The 25228-nt window shown below is 46.4% G+C and overlaps 3 protein-coding genes and 1 long non-coding RNA gene across 11 annotated transcripts in view; 2 read left to right on the top strand and 2 right to left on the bottom strand.

Annotated features, from left to right (window-relative positions):
* ift122 (intraflagellar transport 122 homolog (Chlamydomonas)) overlaps positions 1 to 11501 on the top strand; it is a 32918-nt gene extending 21417 nt beyond the window's left edge. For 2 of the 3 annotated variants that reach the window (XM_052481966.1, XM_052481968.1), the window contains 9 exons: positions 1882 to 2022; positions 2162 to 2259; positions 3422 to 3522; positions 6479 to 6644; positions 6748 to 6859; positions 6942 to 7070; positions 9478 to 9554; positions 10227 to 10391; positions 11027 to 11501. In XM_052481966.1, coding sequence (XP_052337926.1) covers positions 1882 to 2022; positions 2162 to 2259; positions 3422 to 3522; positions 6479 to 6644; positions 6748 to 6859; positions 6942 to 7070; positions 9478 to 9554; positions 10227 to 10391; positions 11027 to 11113 — 1076 coding nt within the window. In that variant the 3' untranslated portion in view covers positions 11114 to 11501. Of the gene's footprint in view, positions 1 to 1881; positions 2023 to 2161; positions 2260 to 3421; positions 3523 to 6478; positions 6645 to 6747; positions 6860 to 6941; positions 7071 to 8685; positions 9114 to 9477; positions 9555 to 10226; positions 10392 to 11026 lie in introns of those variants that run through there. The other variant, XM_052481967.1, reaches the window with a different exon arrangement.
* A 1318-nt stretch (positions 11502 to 12819) lies between these two features.
* On the bottom strand, positions 12820 to 18992 carry LOC127912491 (uncharacterized). 4 transcript variants are annotated; one of them, XM_052481963.1, is made up of 4 exons: positions 18524 to 18992; positions 15708 to 15888; positions 14423 to 14787; positions 12820 to 13296 (listed from the first exon to the last, which is right to left on the bottom strand). In XM_052481963.1, exons 1-4 carry the CDS (start codon positions 18698 to 18700, stop codon positions 12820 to 12822), a joined length of 1200 nt encoding a protein of 399 aa, XP_052337923.1. In that variant the 5' UTR covers positions 18701 to 18992. The 4 variants fall into 4 exon arrangements, with proteins under 4 accessions (XP_052337923.1, XP_052337924.1, XP_052337922.1 ...); XM_052481964.1 differs by lacking the exon at positions 18524 to 18992 and adding an exon at positions 18059 to 18289; XM_052481962.1 differs by lacking the exon at positions 18524 to 18992 and adding an exon at positions 16818 to 17135.
* LOC127912493 (uncharacterized) lies at positions 12898 to 22587 on the top strand. 3 transcript variants are annotated; one of them, XR_008082935.1, is made up of 4 exons: positions 12898 to 13005; positions 14544 to 14670; positions 17942 to 18165; positions 19610 to 22587. It is a non-coding gene; the product is annotated as an uncharacterized LOC127912493 (long non-coding RNA). The 3 variants fall into 3 exon arrangements; XR_008082936.1 differs by lacking the exon at positions 17942 to 18165 and adding an exon at positions 16741 to 17200 and having other exon boundaries at positions 19564 to 19660; XR_008082937.1 differs by lacking the exon at positions 17942 to 18165 and adding an exon at positions 17033 to 17200 and having other exon boundaries at positions 14544 to 15049; positions 19564 to 19660.
* A 136-nt stretch (positions 22588 to 22723) lies between these two features.
* LOC118360277 (plexin-D1-like) overlaps positions 22724 to 25228 on the bottom strand; it is a 118721-nt gene continuing 116216 nt past the window's right edge. Inside the window, exon 36 of the mRNA XM_052481959.1 lies at positions 22724 to 23981. Within this exon, the coding sequence (XP_052337919.1) occupies positions 23865 to 23981 (117 nt within the window). The 3' untranslated portion in view covers positions 22724 to 23864. The remainder of the gene's footprint in view (positions 23982 to 25228) is intronic.

The following is a 25228-nucleotide window of genomic DNA, read 5'->3' as shown; positions in this document are numbered from 1 at the left end:
AAATAGGTACACAAAGGTAGAAATATGCAATATCCTCCTTTGCATATTTGGGTATTATCCTACACACTGGCTATTATTTTAATCAGCGCCACCACCAAACAAGACCACATTTTGTTGGGTTGGACCGCACAAAATCTGAGCCATCCATACATGTCTACAGTATGTTTAACAAGTTTGGACATCAAAGTACAGCACTATAGAGTACAATACCAGACAGAACAGTAGAGTATAGTTCAGTAAAGTAGCGTATAGTTCAGTACAGTACATTATAGTGTACTTAAGTGTGCTCTACTATGTACTGTACTGAACTCGACTGTACTTTTCTTTACTGAACCCTACTGTGCCTTACTGTAATGTGTTGTTCAAAACTGTGAAACAGTTGGTTCAAATTTGGTCCGGTCAACAGATATCTGGACGTTGAAATCAAGGTTGGTCCGGATTGGACCGGAAAACTACATCTGTAGACGTTGAAATCAAGGTTGGTCCGGATTGGACCGGAAAACTACATCTGTAGACGTTGAAATCAAGGTTGGTCCGGATTGGACCGGAAAACTACATCTGTAGACGTTGAAATCAAGGTTGGTCCGGATTGGACCGGAAAACTACATCTGTAGACGTTGAAATCAAGGTTGGTCCGGATTGGACCGGAAAACTACATCTGTAGACGTTGAAATCAAGGTTGGTCCGGATTGGACCGGAAAACTACATCTGTAGACGTTGAAATCAAGGTTGGTCCGGATTGGACCGGAAAACTACATCTGTAGACGTTGAAATCAAGTCCACGGTGGACTGACCAAATTTCAACTACTTTTCAGCATCCATTGATGTCCGGTGTCGGCCGGTGCTCAGTGGGTCAGGATGCTGGTCACAGTAAATAGAAAGAGAGGGGACTCGTGGGTAGGTTTACGTGCGCACCGTATTCCAGATAATAGCTCATATTCCGGTTTAGGTCTAATTTCGGATCAGTTTACATGCACCTTTGAAATCCCGCTCATTAGTTTCCATCCCTGCATGCATAAATAAACATAATATTCATAATTGTCTGTCATTACTTGATGCTCTAGAATATGAAATAAAGCCATGCTCACCAGAATAAATCGATAGAATGAATATAGCATCCACGATCTAGTTGACATCGGTGCATTTTTCTCATTCATTTCTGCTTCTCTCGCATGCCAGAGACACTTAGGGAATATGGGGAGATTTTCCGTGCAAGATTTCCAAATGACATCAGTTTGTTGATCGGTATTAAGGAAATGAAAAGCTGTGAAAACGATCCAACATGTTTTTGAGTTTGTCTTCGATGCATATTTTATATGGTTGAAAGTGAAATGCTGTCAGCTTTTATGTCGCTGAAAAAAGTTGCAGGGTTAGTCTACACAGCACAGTCCCTAATTGCGCATTTGCATTTTCTCAAGACGAAAGAAAGAAATCATATTTCTCCACTCCTGTTCCTGATAAAAAGCCTACATGTGGCATGCTCCTATGAACGTCGCATATTGGTGCTCATGAGTCCTTTTGCATGGAAATGACCACATGTTTATTGGAGTTGTGCTTTCTAAGTGGCATGCTGTTTGAAATTTTGTAGTGGGTTTGTTTTAGAAGATGTCTGTTTGTGGTTACTAGTGAAAAATGAGGAAAACATTGTCTCGAATACGTTAAGTACAAATTGTCCCTGGTGTGTAAGTGTTTCTGTGATATTGTTCAACTCTGGCAGCCTTAGAATGAAAGGGGTATAATGGGAAAGGGGTCAGCTCCTATAAGGCTGAAACTCTATTGTCCATGCAATAGAAGCAGTATTAAGCTCCGCTCTGGCTCGCAATGTTCCCCCTTCCTCGCTGCAATTAAGTCTCTTCCCTCCCTTCTCTCCTCCCACCGCAGCTTTCCACAAGGCGGGCCGACAGAGCGAGGCTGTGAAGGTGTTGGAACAGCTTACCCACAATGCCGTGGTGGAGAGCAGGTTCAATGACGCAGCATATTATTACTGGATGCTCTCTATGCAGTGTCTGGACATCGCTAGGGGTACGTAGGTCTACTGACACCAATATACATCTTACTACTATCACCACTGAATTCCTACTGTAACTGGTTGATTTTGATTTTGATGTGTGGGTGCGCGTGTGTGTGTGTGTGGGGTGCGGGGTGCATGTCTGTGTCACAGAAAACGAGGAGAGGAAGGAGGAGATGCTGAAGAAGTTCAAGCGTTTCCAGCACCTGGCGGAGCTTTACCATGTTTACCACTCAATACAGCGTTACACAGTAAGATGCTCACCACAGCTGAAGGTAGGGACAGTGTAGAGCCAAGTAAGTATAGTTAAGATTACGTTAAGGTTGAATTCAAAAAAGTAAAGAAGTTAAGAATAGGCAGGTTTGAGAAAGGTAGACCGCAAAAAAATCCCTTCAGTCCCTTAGTTGAAATAGGAAATGCTTCTGGAATCCTTTGGTTGATAATTAATCAGGATAACCCCTCCCACCAGCAGCGCCACCCCCCTGGCCAGTGCTTGGTTCTAAACAAGCTATGCCTGGTTATAAGCACTCTGTCTCTTTAGGCTGGTTTGCTGTGGCTGCAGTACCCCTGGCCTTTGTCTGTGTTCTCTCACACGCACACACACACACGCACACACGCACACACGCACACGCACACACGCACACAGTACTAGTCACACCCCTGAAGTGAGGAATCCCTGTGATTGAGTCCAGAGCAGGAACCTTCTATACCTCACTTTAACCCTCCCAGGCACCTGGCTGTGCTGAGCCATCAAACACTATGGGAGCTAGCTGGCGCTGTACGCTAATGAACACTCCCTGCCTCTGAACCTAGCCCCTGTGAGAGCAGTGTTCTGTGCTGTGAAGGGAGTCTGTGGCACAGTTCAGGCTATTCTTCATCTTCAGACTAGTGTTTAAGGCAGGAGAGAGAAGAGAGATGGAGAAGAAGAGGGGGAGGGACAGACACAGGATCATTGTGCTTCTGAGACTCTTACAAAGGTGCCCAAAGCTGTGTGTATTTGATTGATGTTGTTATGTTCTCTCTCTCTCTCTCTCTCTCTCTCTCTCTCTCTCTCTCTCTCTCTCTCTCTCTCTCTCTCTCTCTCTATCCCTCTCTCTCTCTCTCTCCCTCTCTCTCTCTCCCTCTCCTCTCTATCCCTCTCCCTCTCTCTCTCTCTCTCTCTCTCTCTCTATCCCTCTCTCCTCTCTCTCTCTCTCTCTCTCTCTCTCTCTCTCTCTCTCTCTCTCTCTCTCTCTCTCTCTCTCTCTCTCTCTCTCTCTCTCTCTCTCTCTCTCTCTCCTCTCTCTCTCTCCCCCCCACCTGGTACATCTACCTGCCTCTATTTCCCTCTCTCCCTTTCCCATCTTTCTCTGCCTCCCTTCTTCCCCCTTCTTGCTACCTTTCCCTCCTCTCTCTCTTTTCTCCTTTCTCCAGGATGAACCCTTTAGCTCCCATATGCCTGAGACGCTCTTTAACATCTCCAGGTACCTCCTACACAACCTCACCAAGGACGTGCCACTGGGCATCTCCAAAGTGTATCCTTCCAATGTTAAAAGTAATCCTACAGGTCGGAACCAGTATGCTCAAATCCATGTGTCCAATGTCACCTTAAATGTTCATAGAGTTCACAGGCTGATTACCTGGTGAGGTAGAGAGAACATTAAGGAAAAAGAGTGAGAGAAAGTTGGTTCCAGGGAACAAACAGGGTAGAGGAAACAGAGAGAACATTAAGGAAAAAGAGTGAGAGAAAGTTGGTTCCAGGGAACAAACAGGGTAGAGGAAACAGACCAGCACGACCACGTGAAGGGAGATGGGCAGGAAGACAAGACACTAGAAAGAGGCACATTTTCATTTACCAAAACAAACCCACTGATTACCCCCCACACACACACACACACACACACACACACACACACACACACACACACACACATACATATATATAGAGAGATAGGGGTAAGAGCATGGGGAAGGAAATACCAGGCTTCCAGAAAGAAATAGGGCTCTGCAGCTGGAATCCTCTCTGGCCACACGGTGCCGCTCGGAAAAGTTTGAACCAGGATTTATGGTCTTAGCAGGCTCTGGTCGGAATAATGTGGCACAATGTCACGGAAAGCACCACATACATCACAGAATAGTAGATGAGTTTTTAACAATCCTGATACTGGGACTGGAGGAGCAGAGAGGAGAGCTGTTGGAGCCAGTGGAGGAATCCCAGTTACAGGGCTTCTGCAGCTGCAAGTCATTGACCTGGTGTTGCCTTTCTCCAAGGGCTCCTCAGTGCACAACAATCTCAATTCTTACAAATACAAACAGGCAGCAATTTCCTGTGCTCAAACACACACATGCAGGGATGATTACACAAACACTTACACACAAGTATACATTCCTCTAATCACAGCACTTTTAAAGGAAAAGCCAAGGTAGTTATTTTAGAGAGGATCAGTGTACCCATCACAGAGCCAAACAGAGAGAATGGGACTTGTGGTTGCTGGCAGTGGCTATGTTTAACATACATACACAGGTCTGATGAGTATGTGTAGTGCCAATTGTGTGCCCAGTCCCCGATCTTGAGTTCTTGTTCTGGAGTCGGAAGACGTTTCCATTAGGCAATAAGTTAATTTTGGCCTGTCCTACCCTAATACACTGTACAGTTGAAGTTGGAAGTTTACATACACCTTAGCCAAATACATTTAAACTCAGTTTTTCACAATTCCTGACATTTAATCCTAGTACAAATTCCCTGTCTTAGGTCAGTTAGGATCACCACTTTATTTTAAGAATGTGAAATGTCAGAATAATAGTAGAGAGAATGATTTATTTCAGCTTTTATTTATTTCATCACATTCCCAGTGGATCAAACGTTTACATACACTCAATTAGTATTTGGTAGCATTGCCTTTAAATTGTTTAACTTGGGTAAAACATTTCGGGTAGCCTTCCACAAGCTTCCTTGGGTACATTTTGGCCCATTCCTCCTGACAGGGCTGGTGTAACTGAGTCAGGTTTGTAGGCCTCCTTGTTCACACACGCTTTTTCAGTTCTACCCACACATTTTCTATAGGAATGAGGTCAGGGCTTTGTGATGGCCACTCCAATACCTTGACTTTGTTGTCCTTAAGCCATTTTGCCACAACTTTGGAAGTATGCTTGGGGTCATTGTCCATTTGGAAGACCCATTTGCGACCAAGCTTTATCTTCCCGACTGATGTCTTGAGATGTTGCTTCAATATATCCACATACTTTTTCCTCATGATGCCAACTATTTTGTGAAGTGCACCAGTCCCTCCTGCAGCAAACCGTGCTTCACGGTTGGGATGGTGTTCTTCAGCTTGCAAGCATCCCCCTTTTTCTTCCAAACATAACGATTCATAACAGTTCTATTTTTGTTTCATCAGACCAGAGGACATTTCACCAAAAAGTACGAACTTTGTCCCCATGTGCAGTTGCAAACCGTAGTCTGGCTTTTTTATGGCGGTTTTGGAACAGTGGCTTCTTCCTTGCTGAGCGGCCTTTCAGGTTATGTCGATATAGGACTCGTTTTACTGTGGATTTTGATACTTTTGTACCTGTTTCCTACAGCATCTTCACAAGGTCCTTTGCTGTTGTTCTGGGATTGATTTGCACTTTTCGCACCAAAGTACGTTCATCTCTCGGAGACAGAACGCGTCTCCTTCCTGAGCGGTATGACGGCTGAGTGGGCCCATGGTGTTTATAGTTGCGTACTATTGTTTGTACAGATGAACGTGGTACCTTCAGGTGTTTGGAAATAGCTCTCAAGGATGAACCAGACTTGTGGAGGTCTATAATTTGGCTGATTTCTTTATATTTTCCCATGATGCCAGAAGGCACAGTGCCAACTGTAAAGTTTGGTGGAGGAGGAATATTGGTCTGGGGCTGTTTTTTATGGTTTGGGATAGGCCTTTTAGGTCCAGTGAAGGGAATCGTTAACGCGACAGCATAGAATGACATTCTAGATGATTCTGAGCTTCCAACTTTGTTGAAATAGTTTGGGGCCCTGTTCTGTTTCAGCATGACAATGCACAAAGCAAGGTCCATACAGAAAAGGTTTGTCAAGATCAGTGTGGAAGAACTTGACTGACCTGCACAGAACCCTGACCTCAACTCCATCAAACACCTTTGGGATGAATTGGAACGCTGACTGCGAGCCAGCCCTAATCACCCAACATAATTTCCCAACGTCACTAATGCTCTTGTGGATGAATGGAAGTAAGTCCCCGCAGCAATGTTCCAACGTCTAGTGGAAAGCCTTCCCAAAAGAGTAGAGGCTGTTATAGCAGCAAAGAGGGGACCAACTCCATATTAATTACCATCCTTTTGAAATGAGCTGTTCGACGAGCAGGTGTCCACATAACTTTGATCATGTAGTTTAGTTAGGGTACAATTTGAAGAGAATAAACTGACCCCAGATCTGTTGCTAAGGGCAATGTCTACTTGTAGCACCTTGTTGTCCTTGACAATGGGTCTCAGTAACACTCTTTATGCGTTGGCCAAGCAGAGCAGAACCCTGGGAGCGTTTAAACTAGCCAGACATGCCTATGAGAAGCTCCAGGAACTCCACGTTCCCTCTCGCTTCCAGGAGTCAATGGATCTGGGCAGCCTTACCGTCCGCTCCAAACCATACCACGACAATGAGGTGTGAGTTTGCATGCATACATGCGTGTCTGTGTATATGTGTGTATATTTACTTTTTTAAAGTTCTAGTGGAGCGTGTATCTGTGTGTATGTGTGTAACCCAGGACCTGATCCCCATGTGTTACCGCTGCTCCACCAACAACCCCCTGCTGAACAGCCAGGGCAGTGTGTGTATCAACTGCAAACAGCCCTTCATCTATTCAGCATCTTCATACGGTAGGTTGACACCAGTCTCTTTGTTTGTAAGTGGATGTTTGGTTCCGAGGTGTGTTCTTAATATTGTATCTCTGTACTGTAGAGGTCCTTCCTCTGGTGCAGTTCTATCTGGACAAGGGTATCGGTGATGAGGAGGCTGTGTCTCTCATTGACCTGGAAGTCCCTTGCATTGACAGGAAGGCTGCTCGCTGGCAGGAGATGAGCAGTGGGGGTATCCTTTACCTGATGCAGTGTATACCACTAACATCTACACATTTCTCATGACCAGTTTTACCTAATGTGAATAGTCTGTATGTTAAGGTTGTGTGCTCATACATGTTTCCATACAGACACATATTACATACAGTATGTGTCCTTACCAGAACCTTGATTCTGATTCTGCCCAGCACCTTGATTCTGATTCTGCCCAGAACCTTGATTCTGATTCTGCCCAACACCTTAAGCTGTCAAACTGAAGTAATCTTAGATGTAGTAGAGTTAGAGGGGCTCTTCTCTCTTGTCAGAATGACACTAACTCCTCAGAGACATCTCTGCCGCCTGGGAGTAACCTACATTAGCCGACACACAGTGTTGGGGAGTAGTGAACTATATGTTATTCAACTAGTAACTAGTAATTCTACATGTTGCAGTAGCTTGGTGGTAGTTGTTCTTAATTCAAATCTCGGCAGTGTTTTCAGTAGTTAATTACATACTATAGCCATGTAGTGGTGTCGCTAACTAATGGAGCTACTCACTACTTTTTTTGCGAAAATAAAATTTGGTGAAGTAGGCAGCCATTTCCTTTCTGTTTTGGCATCAGACCGGCCTAATTCTCACTTGAAATCTAGTTTTTGTGTTTAATAGGCTAAATGACACATTATGTTAACATCTGACTGCAGAGGGATCTGTTTAGATATAATAATTTATCACAAAGTAGTTTGGATATATCGTTTTTCAAAGTAACTTGCTCTCTTTGACATATGAATTAGAGTATCTTTGTTTTTCCCGATGTTGGTTGCATAAAGTGACTGCATGAGTCTGGTATACAATGCATTCGGAAAGTATTCAAACCCCTTCCCTTTTTCCACATTTTGTTACGTTACAGCCTTAAAATGCCTAAAATTACAGCCTAAAATTGATTAAATATATATTTTTTCATCAATATACACACAAAGCGAAAACAGAATTTTTTGCAATTTTGAAAATTTGATTTACGTAAGTATTCAGACCCATTGCTATGCGACTCGAAATTAAGCTCAGGTGCATCCTGTTTCCATTGATCATCCTTGAGATGTTTTAGCAACTTGGATTCAATTTATTCAATTCAATTGATAGGACATGATTTGGAAAGGCACACACCTGTCTTTATTAGGCCCCACAGTTGACAATGCATGTCGGAGCAAAAACCAGGCCATGAGGTCAAAGGAATTGTCCGTAGAGCTCCGAGACAGGATTGTGTCGAGGCACAGATCTGGGGAAGGGTACCAAAACATTTCTGCAGCACCCCACCAATCAGGCTTTTATGGTAGAGTGGCCAGGCAGAAGTCACTCCTCAGTAAAAGGCACATAACAGCCTTTTTGGAGATGGCCAAAAGGAACCTAAAGACTCTCGGACCATGAGAAACAAGATTCTCTGGTCTGATGAAACCAAGATTGAACTCTTTGGCCTGAATGCCAAGTGTCACGTCTGCAGGAAACCTAGCACCATCCCTACGGTGAAGCATGGTGGTGACATTATCATGCTGTGGGGATGTTTTTCAGTGGCAGGGACTGGGAGACTAGTCAGGATTGAGGGAAAGATGAACGGAGTGAAGTACTTAGAGATCCTTGATGAAAACCTGCTCCAGAGCGCTCAGGACCTCCGACTGGGGTAAAGGTTCATATTCCAACAGGACAACGACCCTAAGCACACAGCCAAGACAACGCAGGAGTGGCTTTGGGACAAGTCTCTGAATGTCCTTGAGTGGCCCAGCCAGAGCCCGGACTTGAACCTGATCAAACATTTCTGAAGAGACCTGAAAATAGCTGTGCAGCGACGCTCCCCATCCAACCTGACAGAGCTTGAGAGTATCTGCAGAGAAGAATGGGAGAAACTCCTCAAATACAGGTGTGTCAAGCTTGTAGCGTTCTACCCAAGAAGACAGGAGGCTGTAATCACTTCCAAAGGTGCTTCAACAAAGTACTGAGTAAACGGTCTGAAAACGTATGTAAATGTGCTATTTACAGTTTTTAATGCATTTGCACAAAAAAAAAATATTAAATCATTTTTGCTTTGTCAATGTAGGGTAGGGTAGGGTAGGGTAGGGTAGGGTAGTGTGTGTGTGTGTGTGTGTGTGTGTGTGTGTGTGTGTGTGTGTGTGTGTGTGTGTGTGTGTGTGTGTGTGTGTGTGTGTGTGTGTGTGTGTGTGTGTGTGTGTGTGTGTGTGTGTGTAGATTGATGAAGGGAAAGAAACAACTATTGAATACATTTTAGATTAAGGTTGTGACGTAACAAAATGTGGAAAAGTCAAGGGGTCTGAATACTTTCCTAATGCACCGTACGTTGTGAGTGTGTGTGAGAGCAGAGAACGATGAGCAGAAGTGATGGGGTATGTATGAAAGGGAGGATGTGAGAGGAGCAGCTTCTTTAACTGTATCAGAGTCCCAGTCTCTGAAGCTGAATGATGGCACAGAAGACACAGAGGAGGACCCCTTCATGGCCAAACTCAGCTTTGAGGTGAGGATCGGGAGGATAGAGGGAGAGAAGGAGGGAGGTGAAACTAAAGGGAGAGTAGAAATGAAAAGGGTCAGTATGTGTGTATTCTAATATGTGAACCTGTGTGTATTCTAATATGTGAACCTGTGTGTATTCTAATGTGTGAACCTGTGTGTATTCTAATATGTGAACCTGTGTGTATTCTAATGTGTGAACCTGTGTGTATTCTAATATGTGAACCTGTGTGTATTCTAATATGTGAACCTGTGTGTATTCTAATATGTGAACCTGTGTCTATTCTAATATGTGAACCTGTGTCTATTCTAATATGTGAACCTGTGTCTATTCTAATAGGTGAACCTGTGTCTATTCTAATAGGTGAACCTGTGTGTATTCTAATAGGTGAACCTGTGTGTATTCTAATAGGTGAACCTGTGTGTATTCTAATATGTGAACCTGTGTCTATTCTAATATGTGAACCTGTGTCTATTCTAATAGGTGAACCTGTGTCTATTCTAATAGGTGAACCTGTGTCTATTCTAATAGGTGAACCTGTGTGTATTCTAATAGGTGAACCTGTGTGTATTCTAATAGGTGAACCTGTGTGTATTCTAATAGGTGAACCTGTGTGTTTTCTAATATGTGAACCTGTGTGTATTCTAATATGTGAACCTGTGTGTATCTCCTTAACAGCAGGGGGGCTCTGACTTTGTCCCGGTGGTGGTGAGTCGCTCCGTGCTGAGGTCTATGAGCAGGAGGGATGTCCTGATTAAGCGCTGGCCCAAACCCCTGCAGTGGGAGTACTACCGTTCCTTACTGCCTGATGTCAGCATCACCATGTGCCCCTCCTGCTTCCAGGTACTGAATAGATGGAATACACACACACACACACACACACACACACACACACACACACACACACACACACACACACACACACACACACACACACACACACACACACACACACACACACACAGCATTGCGCTTCATGCCCCCCTCACACCTATCACACTCACACACACACACACTCGTCGCTATCACACACACACTCACCCCTGTCACGCCCTCACTCACTCAATCACCCCTATCACGCACTCACTCACCCCTATCATGCACTCACTCACCCCTATCACGCACTCACTCACCCCAATCACACACTCACTCACCCCAATCACGCACTCACTCACCCCCAGGTGCTGTACTTAAGAGGCGAAAAATGATTCTAATCTTTAAAACATGACATACTACCCTCACACACACCTTGGCTCTCCATGGCCCTCTGACAGAATCTCTCTTCTACCCTTAATCTTTCACTTATTTTAACTTTCTGCAGTGTTTCCTTTACTAGGAGTTAGATTTGGATAAAATGTTGCTATTGGCAGTGCTAGATGTTGTGTTACTGTCCTCTGCTACCTTCCTTAGAGATATCCCTGATCTGCTCTGTGTTCTCTGACCTATCCTTCCTGTCTTCTCTGGTGTGCTTCCTCTAGATGTTCCACAGTGAAGACTATGAGCTGCTTGTGCTTCAGCACAACTGCTGTCCCTACTGCCGTCGGCCCATCGATGAACCCAACTGACCTTCCCAAACTGGTCTAGAATCAATTCATCCATCTCACAATTATCACATCTTCAGTTTCACTCTTGCTCTTCTGAGTAATGTTCCGCCCATATAATGGCAGAAAACCTCATGGACGTTATTTCAGGGATGTGATTATGAAGATCATTATAGTCCGCAGCAAAAGTGAATCTTCAGATGAACAACCCTATAGAATGAACAGGATGAGGTCACACAGATTTACCAATGAACTCTTCTGTCTTGAAAAACGTGTTAAAAAAACGTATTTCAATTCACTGGTATTTATTGCTGCTGTTATATGATGTGTACTTTGACTCTCTAGCATTCTTAAAGAGTTGAATGTATTGTATTTTTATATTATTAAAGTCAAATGTTTTTTTTAAATGAAAGGTTTCAAATTCTGCACTTGTTTTGTGCATGAGTGTGTGATTCAGGGTTAGAATGTGTTTTTTTTATTTTATTTTTTTATATTTTATTTTTGCATTTTCCAATTAAGAACATTCAAAACAAAAGTGAAAAGATATTAGACAATGATAGGACAAAGTGACAGTAACAGACGAACGTAACAAAAATAAATTATAATTATAGTTATATAAACAAACATAAAATAATAAATACAATTTAAAAAAAAAATATATATATAAAAAATAACGAGACATTGGATCACCTGCCGTAGGCTACATAATGTGTTTGAGTGTGTTTGCATCGGTGTGTGTTGATATTCTTTTCAGCGATCCACCGGCAGTCTGACAGCTTCACAGCTCTAACACCAGGTGTCTTACTGTCCCACACCTTACCACAGGATTACTGTGTGTGAGCTTACGCGCCCTGCTACCAAAATGAATATGCCTGACAAAACCTTTCCGATGAGTGTTTGCGTGTGTGTGAGAGAGGGAGAGGATATGTGTGCAACAGAAATCGTTTTCTGCTCCTTTCCTAAGTGAGGTCCATATTATTCAGTGATTAAGGATTAGGTTACCACTGCTGCAAATGAGTTGGAACACTCTGGAAATTACATTTACACTCCCTCTTCTATAAAGCCTGCTAAATTATTCTCTTGACAAAGTTGACACGTCAGGCTGTATAAGCAGACGGGTACAGTAGCCTTTAGGCGTCTAGGATAATGCAAATCTCTGACACTATTCTCTAGTGCATTACTTTTGGCATATGTGCTTTTTCAGAAGAAGTCTGAGTTGCATTGGTCTTTGACGACGTGCTCTCGTGAGGATGATATCGTCAGAGTATAACACTGCCTTTAAATATACGCACACTATACTCACGCTACATGTTTTTCTCGTGGATTAGTGTGTGTGACCTAAATCTGTCCATGCTGAGGTCCATGCATGTCCCTAATCCTAAGAGGGGCTCTTAAAAGGACCTGCGCCCGCCTCGGGGGGCAGCTCACACCACTTCTCATTGCCTGGATCAGAGCCCGCAGAGCCCGTTTGAATACCTTCAGTATTACCTAGCTGCACCCTGGAAGTACTCTGGGTACCTCTGGGTGAGGTGTAGGTAGTAGTTGGGAGGTAAGACATGGTGGACCTCTGGGTGAGGTGTAGGTAGTAGTTGGGAGGTAAGACATGGTAAACCTCTGGGTGAGGTGTAGTTGGGAGGTAAGACATGGTGGACCTCTGGGTGAGGTGTAGGTAGTAGTTGGGAGGTAAGACATGGTGGACCTCTGGGTGAGGAGTAGGTAGTAGTTGGGAGTTAAGACATGGTGGACCTCGGTGAGGTGTAGGTAGTAGTTGGGAGGTAAGACATGGTGGACCTCTGGGTGAAGTGTAGGTAGTAGTTGGGAGTTAAGACATGGTGGACCTTTGGGTGAGGTGTAGGTAGTAGTTGGGAGTTAAGACATGGTGGACCTCTGGGTGAGGTGTAGGTAGTAGTTGGGAGGTAAGACATGGTGGACCTCTGGGTGAGGTGTAGGTAGTAGTTGGGAGGTAAGACATGGTGGACCTCTGGGTGAGGTGTAGGTAGTAGTTGGGAGGTAAGACATGGTGGACCTCTGGGTGAGGTGTAGGTAGTAGTTGGGAGGTAAGACATGGTAAACCTCTGGGTGAGGTGTAGTTGGGAGGTAAGACATGGTGGACCTCTGGGTGAGGTGTAGGTAGTAGTTGGGAGGTAAGACATGGTGGACCTCTGGGTGAGGAGTAGGTAGTAGTTGGGAGTTAAGACATGGTGGACCTCTGGGTGAGGTGTAGGTAGTAGTTGGGAGGTAAGACATGGTGGACCTCTGGGTGAGGTGTAGGTAGTAGTTGGGAGGTAAGACATGGTGGACCTCGGTGAGGTGTGTAGGTAGTAGTTGGGAGGTAAGACATGGTGGACCTCTGGGTGAGGTGTAGGTAGTAGTTGGGAGGTAAGACATGGTGGACCTCTGGGTGAAGTGTAGGTAGTAGTTGGGAGTTAAGACATGGTGGACCTCTGGTGAGGTGTAGGTAGTAGTTGGGAGTTAAGACATGGTGGACCTTTGGGTGAGGTGTAGGTAGTAGTTGGGAGTTAAGACATGGTGGACCTCTGGGTGAGGTGTAGGTAGTAGTTGGGAGGTAAGACATGGTGGACCTCTGGGTGAGGTGTAGGTAGTAGTTGGGAGGTAAGACATGGTGGACCTCTGGGTGAGGTGTAGGTAGTAGTTGGGAGGTAAGACATGGTGAACCTCTGGGTGAGGTGTAGGTAGTAGTTGGGAGGTAAGACATGGTGGACCTCTGGGTGAGGTGTAGGTAGTAGTTGGGAGGTAAGACATGGTGGACCTCTGGGTGAGGTGTAGGTATTAGTTGGGAGGTAAGACATGGTGAACCTCTGGGTGAGGTGTAGTTGGGAGGTAAGACATGGTGGACCTCTGGATGAGGAGTAGGTAGTAGTTGGGAGTTAAGACATGGTGGACCTCGGTGAGGTGTAGGTAGTAGTTGGGAGGTAAGACATGGTGGACCTCTGGGTGAAGTGTAGGTAGTAGTTGGGAGGTAAGACATGGTGGACCTCTGGGTGAAGTGTAGGTAGTAGTTGGGAGGTAAGACATGGTGGACCTCGGTGAGGTGTAGGTAGTAGTTGGGAGGTAAGACATGGTGGACCTCTGGGTGAGGTGTGGTGGACCTCTGGTAGTAGTTGGGAGGTAAGACATGGTGAACCTCTGGGTGAGGTGTAGGTAGTAGTTGGGAGGTAAGACATGGTGGACCTCTGGGTGACGTGTAGGTAGTAGTTGGGAGGTAAGACATGGTGGACCTCTGGGTGAGGTGTAGGTATTAGTTGGGAGGTAAGACATGGTGGACCTCTGGGTGAGGAGTAGGTAGTAGTTGGGAGTTAAGACATGGTGGACCTCGGTGAGGTGTAGGTAGTAGTTGGGAGGTAAGACATGGTGGACCTCTGGGTGAAGTGTAGGTAGTAGTTGGGAGTTAAGACATGGTCGATCTCGGTGAGGTGTAGGTAGTAGTTGGGAGGTAAGACATGGTGAACCTCTGGGTGAGGTGTAGGTAGTAGTTGGGAGGTAAGACATGGTGGACCTCTGGGTGAGGTGTAGGTAGTAGTTGGGAGGTAAGACATGGTGGACCTCTGGGTGAGGTGTAGGTAGTAGTTGGGAGGTAAGACATGGTGGACCTCTGGGTGAGGTGTAGGTATTAGTTGGGAGGTAAGACATGGTGAACCTCTGGGTGAGGTGTAGTTGGGAGGTAAGACATGGTGGACCTCTGGGTGAGGAGTAGGTAGTAGTTGGGAGTTAAGACATGGTGGACCTCGGTGAGGTGTAGGTAGTAGTTGGGAGGTAAGACATGGTGGACCTCTGGGTGAAGTGTAGGTAGTAGTTGGGAGTTAAGACATGGTCGATCTCGGTGAGGTGTAGGTAGTAGTTGGGAGTTAAGACATGGTGGACCTTTGGGTGAGGTGTAGGTAGTAGTTGGGAGTTAAGACATGGTGGACCTCTGGGTGAGGTGTAGGTAGTAGTTGGGAGGTAAGACATGGTGGACCTCTGGGTGAGGTGTAGGTAGTAGTTGGGAGGTAAGACATGGTGAACCTCTGGGTGAGGTGTAGGTAGTAGTTGGGAGGTAAGACATGGTGGACCTCTGGGTGAGGTGTAGGTAGTAGTTGGGAGGTAAGACATGGTGGACCTCTGGGTGAGGTGTAGGTATTAGTTGGGAGGTAAGACATGGTGAACCTCTGGGTGAGGTGTAGTTGGGAGGTAAGACATGGTGGACCTCTGGGTGAGGTGTAGGTAGTAGTTGGGAGGTAAGACATGGTGGACCTCTGGGTGAGGTGTAGTTGGGAGGTAAGACATGGTGGACCTCTGGGTGAGGAGTAGGTAGTAGTTGGGAGTTAAGACATGGTGGACCTCGGTGAGGTGTAGGTAGTAGTTGGGAGGTAAGACATGGTGGACCTCTGGGTGAAGTGTAGGTAGTAGTTGGGAGTTAAGACATGGTGGACCTCTGGGTGAGGTGTAGGTAGTAGTTGGGAGGTAAGACATGGTGGACCTCTGGGTGAGGTGTAGGTAGTAGTTGGGAGGTAAGACATGGTGGACCTCTGGGTGAGGTGTAGGTAGTAGTTGGGAGGTAAGACATGGTGGACCTCTGGGTGAGGTGTAGGTAGTAGTTGGGAGGTAAGACATGGTGGACCTCTGGGTGAGGTGTAGGTAGTAGTTGGGAGGTAAGACATGGTAAACCTCTGGGTGAGGTGTAGTTGGGAGGTAAGACATGGTGGACCTCTGGGTGAGGTGTAGGTAGTAGTTGGGAGGTAAGACATGGTGGACCTCTGGGTGAGGAGTAGGTAGTAGTTGGGAGTTAAGACATGGTGGACCTCTGGGTGAGGTGTAGGTAGTAGTTGGGAGGTAAGACATGGTGGACCTCTGGGTGAGGTGTAGGTAGTAGTTGGGAGGTAAGACATGGTGGACCTCTGGGTGAGGTGTAGGTAGTAGTTGGGAGGTAAGACATGGTGGACCTCTGGGTGAGGTGTAGGTAGTAGTTGGGAGGTAAGACATGGTGGACCTCTGGGTGAGGTGTAGGTAGTAGTTGGGAGGTAAGACATGGTGGACCTCTGGGTGAGGTGTAGGTAGTAGTTGGGAGGTAAGACATGGTAAACCTCTGGGTGAGGTGTAGTTGGGAGGTAAGACATGGTGGACCTCTGGGTGAGGTGTAGGTAGTAGTTGGGAGGTAAGACATGGTGGACCTCTGGGTGAGGAGTAGGTAGTAGTTGGGAGTTAAGACATGGTGGACCTCGGTGAGGTGTAGGTAGTAGTTGGGAGGTAAGACATGGTGGACCTCTGGGTGAAGTGTAGGTAGTAGTTGGGAGTTAAGACATGGTCGATCTCGGTGAGGTGTAGGTAGTAGTTGGGAGTTAAGACATGGTGGACCTTTGGGTGAGGTGTAGGTAGTAGTTGGGAGTTAAGACATGGTGGACCTCTGGGTGAGGTGTAGGTAGTAGTTGGGAGGTAAGACATGGTGGACCTCTGGGTGAGGTGTAGGTAGTAGTTGGGAGGTAAGACATGGTGGACCTCTGGGTGAGGTGTAGGTAGTAGTTGGGAGGTAAGACATGGTGGACCTCTGGGTGAGGTGTAGGTAGTAGTTGGGAGGTAAGACATGGTGGACCTCTGGGTGAGGTGTAGGTAGTAGTTGGGAGGTAAGACATGGTGGACCTCTGGGTGAGGTGTAGGTATTAGTTGGGAGGTAAGACATGGTGAACCTCTGGGTGAGGTGTAGGTAGTAGTTGGGAGTTAAGACATGGTGGACCTCGGTGAGGTGTAGGTAGTAGTTGGGAGGTAAGACATGGTGGACCTCTGGGTGAAGTGTAGGTAGTAGTTGGGAGTTAAGACATGGTGGACCTCGGTGAGGTGTAGGTAGTAGTTGGGAGTTAAGACATGGTGGACCTCTGGGTGAGGTGTAGGTAGTAGTTGGGAGGTAAGACATGGTGGACCTCTGGGTGAGGTGTAGGTAGTAGTTGGGAGGTAAGACATGGTGAACCTCTGGGTGAGGTGTAGGTAGTAGTTGGGAGGTAAGACATGGTGGACCTCTGGGTGAGGTGTAGGTAGTAGTTGGGAGGTAAGACATGGTGGACCTCTGGGTGAGGTGTAGGTATTAGTTGGGAGGTAAGACATGGTGAACCTCTGGGTGAGGTGTAGTTGGGAGTTAAGACATGGTGGACCTCTGGTGAGGTGTAGGTAGTAGTTGGGAGGTAAGACATGGTGGACCTCTGGGTGAAGTGTAGGTAGTAGTTGGGAGTTAAGACATGGTCGATCTCGGTGAGGTGTAGGTAGTAGTTGGGAGTTAAGACATGGTGGACCTTTGGGTGAGGTGTAGGTAGTAGTTGGGAGTTAAGACATGGTGGACCTCTGGGTGAGGTGTAGGTAGTAGTTGGGAGGTAAGACATGGTGGACCTCTGGGTGAGGTGTAGGTAGTAGTTGGGAGGTAAGACATGGTGGACCTCTGGGTGAGGTGTAGGTATTAGTTGGGAGGTAAGACATGGTGAACCTCTGGGTGAGGTGTAGTTGGGAGGTAAGACATGGTGGACCTCTGGGTGAGGAGTAGGTAGTAGTTGGGAGTTAAGACATGGTGGACCTCTGGGTGAGGTGTAGGTAGTAGTTGGGAGGTAAGACATGGTGGACCTCTGGGTGAGGTGTAGGTAGTAGTTGGGAGTTAAGACATGGTGGACCTCTGGGTGAGGTGTAGGTAGTAGTTGGGAGTTAAGACATGGTGGACCTCTGGGTGAGGTGTAGGTAGTAGTTGGGAGTTAAGACATGGTGGACCTCTGGGTGAGGTGTAGGTAGTAGTTGGGAGGTAAGACATGGTGGACCTCTGGGTGAGGTGTAGGTAGTAGTTGGGAGGTAAGACATGGTGGACCTCTGGGTGAGGTGTAGGTATTAGTTGGGAGGTAAGACATGGTGAACCTCTGGGTGAGGTGTAGTTGGGAGGTAAGACATGGTGGACCTCTGGGTGAGGAGTAGGTAGTAGTTGGGAGTTAAGACATGGTGGACCTCGGTGAGGTGTAGGTAGTAGTTGGGAGGTAAGACATGGTGGACCTCTGGGTGAAGTGTAGGTAGTAGTTGGGAGTTAAGACATGGTGGACCTCGGTGAGGTGTAGGTAGTAGTTGGGAGTTAAGACATGGTGGACCTCTGGGTGAGGTGTAGGTAGTAGTTGGGAGGTAAGACATGGTGGACCTCTGGGTGAGGTGTAGGTAGTAGTTGGGAGGTAAGACATGGTGGACCTCTGGGTGAGGTGTATGTAGTAGGACCTCTGGGAGGTAAGACATGGTGAACCTCTGGGTGAGGTGTAGGTAGTAGTTGGGAGGTAAGACATGGTGGACCTCTGGGTGAGGTGTAGGTAAGTTGGGAGGTAAGACATGGTGGACCTCTGGGTGAGGTGTAGGTATTAGTTGGGAGGTAAGACATGGTGAACCTCTGGGTGAGGTGTAGTAGTTGGGAGTTAAGACATGGTGGACCTCGGTGAGGTGTAGGTAGTAGTTGGGAGGTAAGACATGGTGGACCTCTGGGTGAAGTGTAGGTAGTAGTTGGGAGTTAAGACATGGTGGACCTCGGTGAGGTGTAGGTAGTAGTTGGGAGTTAAGACATGGTGGACCTCTGGGTGAGGTGTAGGTAGTAGTTGGGAGGTAAGACATGGTGGACCTCTGGGTGAGGTGTAGGTAGTAGTTGGGAGGTAAGACATGGTGGACCTCTGGGTGAGGTGTAGGTAGTAGTTGGGAGTTAAGACATGGTGGACCTCGGTGAGGTGTAGGTAGTAGTTGGGAGTTAAGACATGGTGGACCTTTGGGTGAGGTGTAGGTAGTAGTTGGGAGTTAAGACATGGTGGACCTCTGGGTGAGGTGTAGGTAGTAGTTGGGAGGTAAGACATGGTGGACCTCTGGGTGAGGTGTAGGTAGTAGTTGGGAGGTAAGACATGGTGGACCTCTGGGTGAGGTGTAGGTATTAGACATGGTGGGAGGTAAGACATGGTGAACCTCTGGGTGAGGTGTAGGTAGTAGTTGGGAGGTAAGACATGGTGGACCTCTGGGTGAGGAGTAGGTAGTAGTTGGGAGGTAAGACATGGTGGACCTGGGTGAGGTGTAGGTAGTAGTTGGGAGGTAAGACATGGTGGACCTCTGGGTGAAGTGTAGGTAGTAGTTGGGAGTTAAGACATGGTGGACCTCGGGAGGTGTAGGTAGTAGTTGGGAGTTAAGACATGGTGGACCTTTGGGTGAGGTGTAGGTAGTAGTTGGGAGTTAAGACATGGTGGACCTCTGGGTGAGGTGTAGGTAGTAGTTGGGAGGTAAGACATGGTGGACCTCTGGGTGAGGTGTAGGTAGTAGTTGGGAGGTAAGACATGGTGGACCCTCTGGGAGAGGTGTAGGTAGTAGTTGGGAGGTAAGACATGGTGGACCTCTGGGTGAGGTGTAGGTAGTAGTTGGGAGGTAAGACATGGTGGACCTCTGGGTGAGGTGTAGGTAGTAGTTGGGAGGTAAGACATGGTGAACCTCTGGGTGAGGTGTAGTTGGGAGGTAAGACATGGTGGACCTCTGGGTGAGGTGTAGGTAGTAGTTGGGAGGTAAGACATGGTGGACCTCTGGGTGAAGTGTAGGTAGTAGTTGGGAGTTAAGACATGGTGGACCTCGGTGAGGTGTAGGTAGTAGTTGGGAGTTAAGACATGGTGGACCTCTGGGTGAGGTGTAGGTAGTAGTTGGGAGTTAAGACATGGTGGACCTCTGGGTGAGGTGTAGGTAGTAGTTGGGAGGTAAGACATGGTGGACCTCTGGGTGAGGTGTAGGTAGTAGTTGGGAGGTAAGACATGGTGGACCTCTGGGTGAGGTGTAGGTAGTAGTTGGGAGGTAAGACATGGTGGACCTCTGGGTGAGGTGTATGTAGTAGTTGGCAGGTAAGACATGGTGGACCTCGGTGAGGTGTAGGTAGTAGTTGGGAGGTAAGACATGGTGGACCTCTGGGTGAGGTGTAGGTAGTAGTTGGGAGGTAAGACATGGTAAACCTCTGGGTGAGGTGTAGTTGGGAGGTAAGACATGGTGGACCTCTGGGTGAGGTGTAGGTAGTAGTTGGGAGGTAAGACATGGTGGACCTCTGGGTGAGGTGTAGGTAGTAGTTGGGAGGTAAGACATGGTGGACCTCTGGGTGAGGTGTAGGTAGTAGTTGGGAGTTAAGACATGGTCGATCTCGGTGAGGTGTAGGTAGTAGTTGGGAGTTAAGACATGGTGGACCTTTGGGTGAGGTGTAGGTAGTAGTTGGGAGTTAAGACATGGTGGACCTCTGGGTGAGGTGTAGGTAGTAGTTGGGAGGTAAGACATGGTGGACCTCTGGGTGAGGTGTAGGTAGTAGTTGGGAGGTAAGACATGGTGGACCTCTGGGTGAGGTGTAGGTAGTAGTTGGGAGGTAAGACATGGTGGACCTCTGGGTGAGGTGTAGGTAGTAGTTGGGAGGTAAGACATGGTGGACCTCTGGGTGAGGTGTAGGTAGTAGTTGGGAGGTAAGACATGGTGAACCTCTGGGTGAGGTGTAGGTAGTAGTTGGGAGGTAAGACATGGTGGACCTCTGGGTGAGGTGTAGGTAGTAGTTGGGAGGTAAGACATGGTGGACCTCTGGGTGAGGTGTAGGTATTAGTTGGGAGGTAAGACATGGTGAACCTCTGGGTGAGGTGTAGTTGGGAGGTAAGACATGGTGGACCTCTGGGTGAGGAGTAGGTAGTAGTTGGGAGGTAAGACATGGTGGACCTCTGGGTGAGGTGTAGGTAGTAGTAGGGAGGTAAGACATGGTGGACCTCTGGGTGAGGTGTAGGTAGTAGTTGGGAGGTAAGACATGGTGGACCTCTGGGTGAGGTGTAGGTAGTAGTTGCCACGAGCCACAGGGTAAGATATTTTTGTTTCCATAATGGTTGGGATTAGGCTAGGGGAATCTGATCCTAGATCTGTGGTTGAGTAACTTTTCCCTAAAGCGGTGCCTGGCTGGCTTTCGCCAGGTGCAACCTCAATGTACCTTGAGCTCAATGACTTTAAAGTCCGGTGTCGAAGATTTTTGTTCCCCGAATATCAAGACCACCCATGTATTTAGAATCATTTGAACAGCACCCGCACCCCCAGCATACCTTTCTTCTAAAAAAGACAGTGCAGACTTAAATAAAGCCCAGGACCTTATGACATGTGCATTTTTACACCTCATTTACACATGTTTTCTGTGACTGAGGTGACAGGAGGATGTCTTTAATAAGAGCAGATGTATAGACCTTACAGAATATCTGAAGCTTTGTGTTGAAGTACAGCTGTTATCACATCAATTGTTCCAGGAGCTGCAGGTGCAAGCTGCTGGTTGAGATCATATAAATGCATGAAAAAGTAGATTTGCCAATATCACTGTATGTCACTTACTGTACCCTATGTACTTTAGCTATACAGTAGCATCTGTTCTGTTTTAAGTCTTCTGCCTGTGTCCAATATATTCAGAATAGTTGTGCAGAAATATTTTCTGCACATGAGCATATATACTGAGTATGTGTTTCTGACTTGCTGTGTGTCTCAGAGGAAATCGCCCTTTGGTCTCTGGTGTTATTGGCCATTGAGCGTTATATCGTTGTTTGTCAACCAATGACCAACTACCGCTTCAATGAGTGGCCCGCCATTGTGGGTGTGGCCTTCACCTGAATCATGGCTCTCCCCTGTGCTGTGCCTCCATTGTGTTGCAGGTCCAGGTAGATCACCCTCTAAATACCCTCCAAAAAGCATGTCCTACTTGTCTTACCTTAAACGTCAACCTTAAGAAATGGGAATAGGCTGATGGCTGGTAGATCTCAGGGGCAATACTTCTTTATAATACATATAATATTTTTTAAATGAGGTGTGCAGGTGCATGTGTGTGTGTGTGTATAGGTCCATCTCAGAGGGTACGCAGTGTTCACTTCTACATCCCTCTGGTCATCATCGGCTTCTGCTACGGCCTTCTGCTCTGTAGCATCCGCATGGGACAATGACAAACACGGTCACTAAAGACCAGTAAACACACAGGACTACTACATCTCCAGTTCGGACTCATGTCAAAACACATGTGTGTGTGTATGTCCATTCGTTCAGGCAACTCAGAGGGCAGAGAAGGAAGTGACCCGTACGGTGATTGCCATGGGCATCACATTTCTGATATGCTGGGTGCCCTATGCCACCGTGGCTTGGTACATCTTTGCCAACCAGGGCACCATCATGATGAGGCCGAGCTGGTTAGCTCTTAACCCTAGGCTCAGGCCAGGTTCTGAGTGTCAACAGATGGACCCGCAAAGAAACTTGTGTGTGTGTGTGTGTGTGTGTGTGCGTGTGCGTGCGTGCGTGCGTGTGTGAGAGAAAGAAAAGCTCTGGAGACCAGTGTTTATACTGTAAAGGTAAGGATGGTACATGTGTCGTGGAAATAAAGTTGTTAAATATCCTGCAATGAAAATCTGAACTTTCTTTTTCATACATGTCTCACTCAAAGGGGAGCATTTACAGGACTAGCGTTTCTGAAACAGTCCAGATGCCCGTTGGGTTGTTGGGTGGCATGCACAACCGGTCAACAAAGCACTAACAAAACACTCCATCACTGACCTGTGGTTTACATAGGTATTGATGAAAACAGACATTTTAATACTGGTACGAAACAAAAATGTCAACATTTTTACCGTATTATAGCTCTGTAGTAGCATTTATTTTCACAAACTCTGACAATTGTCATTTTGGCATCACAAGTACGGTCAAGTCAGACAGTTGTCCCTCTGATTAACTGAAGGTCATAGTTTTACTCTAAATGTCCCTCTTAGTCATAATCTACCTTCATTCTCAGTCACAAAACAGATCAACCTGCCTTCACATAAACACATCACATGTAATTCTTCCCATTGAACTACACTCTGATCCAACATAGTCCAGTCTCTTTGCAAACAGGTCTGTTGCACATTAAACATCAGCAAATAAATCCTCTCAATACTACTCTACTCCTCTGGAACCCATCACCAACCTGCAAAGCACATTGGGACTTGTAGTTCAAAGCAACGTTGGAGTTCTTTGCCATTTCCACCAATCAAACCTGAGAACAGTGCAGGTTGTAAGAAGATGGGAAGAGTTTCTCATTCACATATTGTTGAACAGGCCACTCAGAAAACATTAGAACAGATCTATAAATATTGCTATGGACATTTACAATACAGTACAGTGCATCATTGGCTCATCCTCCAACAGAAGGGGGGTCAGTGCGTAAAATGGCCACCGGGGCTCCAGGTCCTAGAGGCTGTGACATCATCCAGAATAAGGCCCATCTCCCAGTGCCTCCATCTCTAACTCCACTATGCTTCAGGTCAAAGCAGTGTGAAACCAGAGTGAGTGTGAACAGGCAAGAAGCCAGATTGGGTTGATATCCAAGTGTGAGTAGAAGAGTCAACCCTCACCCACACAAAGACATAATCAAGAGATTCTGCACTTGATATAAAGGACGTGGGTTTCAATTCCTCAGTATCTCAACATATGCTTAGTCCAAGGTACGTTTCTTAGGACATTTCTTATTCCATGGTACAGTGCTCCCAATCAGGTTTCTGAGGCAGTCTTGGGTTGAAGTGGTACAGTAAATCTCAAGCTGCCATCTCTTCCAGTCTTAAAAAAAAATATTTCTTAAAGCAAAGAGTTCCTTCTTGTCTTTGGGCTCTATAAACTCTATAGACAGAAGGGATATTTGGAGGGAAGATAGACAGAGGGATTTCTAGATCCTGTACCCCAGCTAGGGCGGAGGCAGCCTGGGGGAATGGTCTGGGGTGGAGGCTGGGTTGAGGGAGACTCAGGCCTCACTGCTGCACTCATAGATGTTGTCCTCCACCAGAGCAATGACCTGCTCAAACTTGTGGTGCAGCTGAGTACGCTTCGCTGTGGGGTTGGACTCCAGAGCACTCACCACCTGACCAAGAGTGAGAGAAAAAAAAGTTCAGACAAAGGCAAAAACCTTTAAAAAAAGTATCTACCCACAGTTAGAGAATGAGAGCTGGAGAGATAGATAACGAGTGAGAGAGAAATATAAAGAGAGAAAGACTACTTTCAGTAGCCCTCAAGCGATCAAGCATTCTACAGCATAGGACAGAAACTCAACCACCTGCCAGGACAGAGAAAGAGAGTACTTCAGCAGTTCTTCAGCCTTCACGCATGCCTCTCCCCCACAAAAAGCCTTTCCTGTTCACAAACTATTTACAAAACCAACATCTGCGCTGCCTTTCAAGCCTGATAGTTGTCATGCGTTCAGTGGGTGTTACTGGCAGCGTGTGCCCAGCGAGAGGGCTGAGTGAGAGAATGTGTAATCAGGGGTGATTCATAGAGAGTCCCAGGGAAACCTCTGAACCCCTAGTGTCTGCTGGTACAGTAGAATGGCAGTGAACAGCTAAACACTGTTATGATGAGGGCCCTCCATTAACACACAATCACTGTCTCAACCACTCCATGGAACAGTAGGGGTGTGTGTGTGGGGGGGATCTCATTTACCCGATAGGGATGGTTGATGATGAGGTATTGTGAGGTAAAGGTAAGGGTTGTGGTGGTGGAGAGTTGAGAAGAGGGTGTCACAAGCCCTGTGCTGTTGGCTATGTATTTAGTTGAGGAGGTTTAAGAGAATATAGTTCAGGTCTTTATATATATTTTTAAACATTTATTTAACTAGGCAAGTTAGTTAAGAACAAGTTCTTATTTACAATGATGGCCTACCGGGGAACAATGCCTTGCCTTCTTCTGGGGCAGATTGACAGATTTTTACCTTGTCAGCTCAGGGGTTCGATCCAGCAACTCTTTGGTTACTGGCCCAATGCTCTAACCACCAGGCTACCTGCCGTTCCATATGCTGTCGGTGTGGAGGGATATTTTGGATCTCCTGGGTTGGTTAAGGGCTTGTGAGTAAGCATTTCACTGTAAGGTCTACTACACCTGTTGTATTTTGCGCATGTGACAAATACAATTTGATTTGATCTTTAAGGACACGTGATTTCCTGTACTGACGCTTCATGCCCTGATTTTTTCTCTCTTTCTCTCTCTCTCAATTCAATGGCTTTATTGGCATGGGAAACATATGCTACCATTGCAAAAGCAAGTGAAGTAGATAACAAAATTGAAATAAACAATAAAAATGTACAGTAAACATTACTCACAGAAGTTCCAAAAGAA

The sequence above is a fragment of the Oncorhynchus keta genome, chromosome 27, assembly GCF_023373465.1.
Source record: "Oncorhynchus keta strain PuntledgeMale-10-30-2019 chromosome 27, Oket_V2, whole genome shotgun sequence".
In the NCBI taxonomy this organism is placed as follows: domain Eukaryota; kingdom Metazoa; phylum Chordata; class Actinopteri; order Salmoniformes; family Salmonidae; genus Oncorhynchus; species Oncorhynchus keta.
This window is presented reverse-complemented; position numbering and strand designations above follow the sequence as displayed.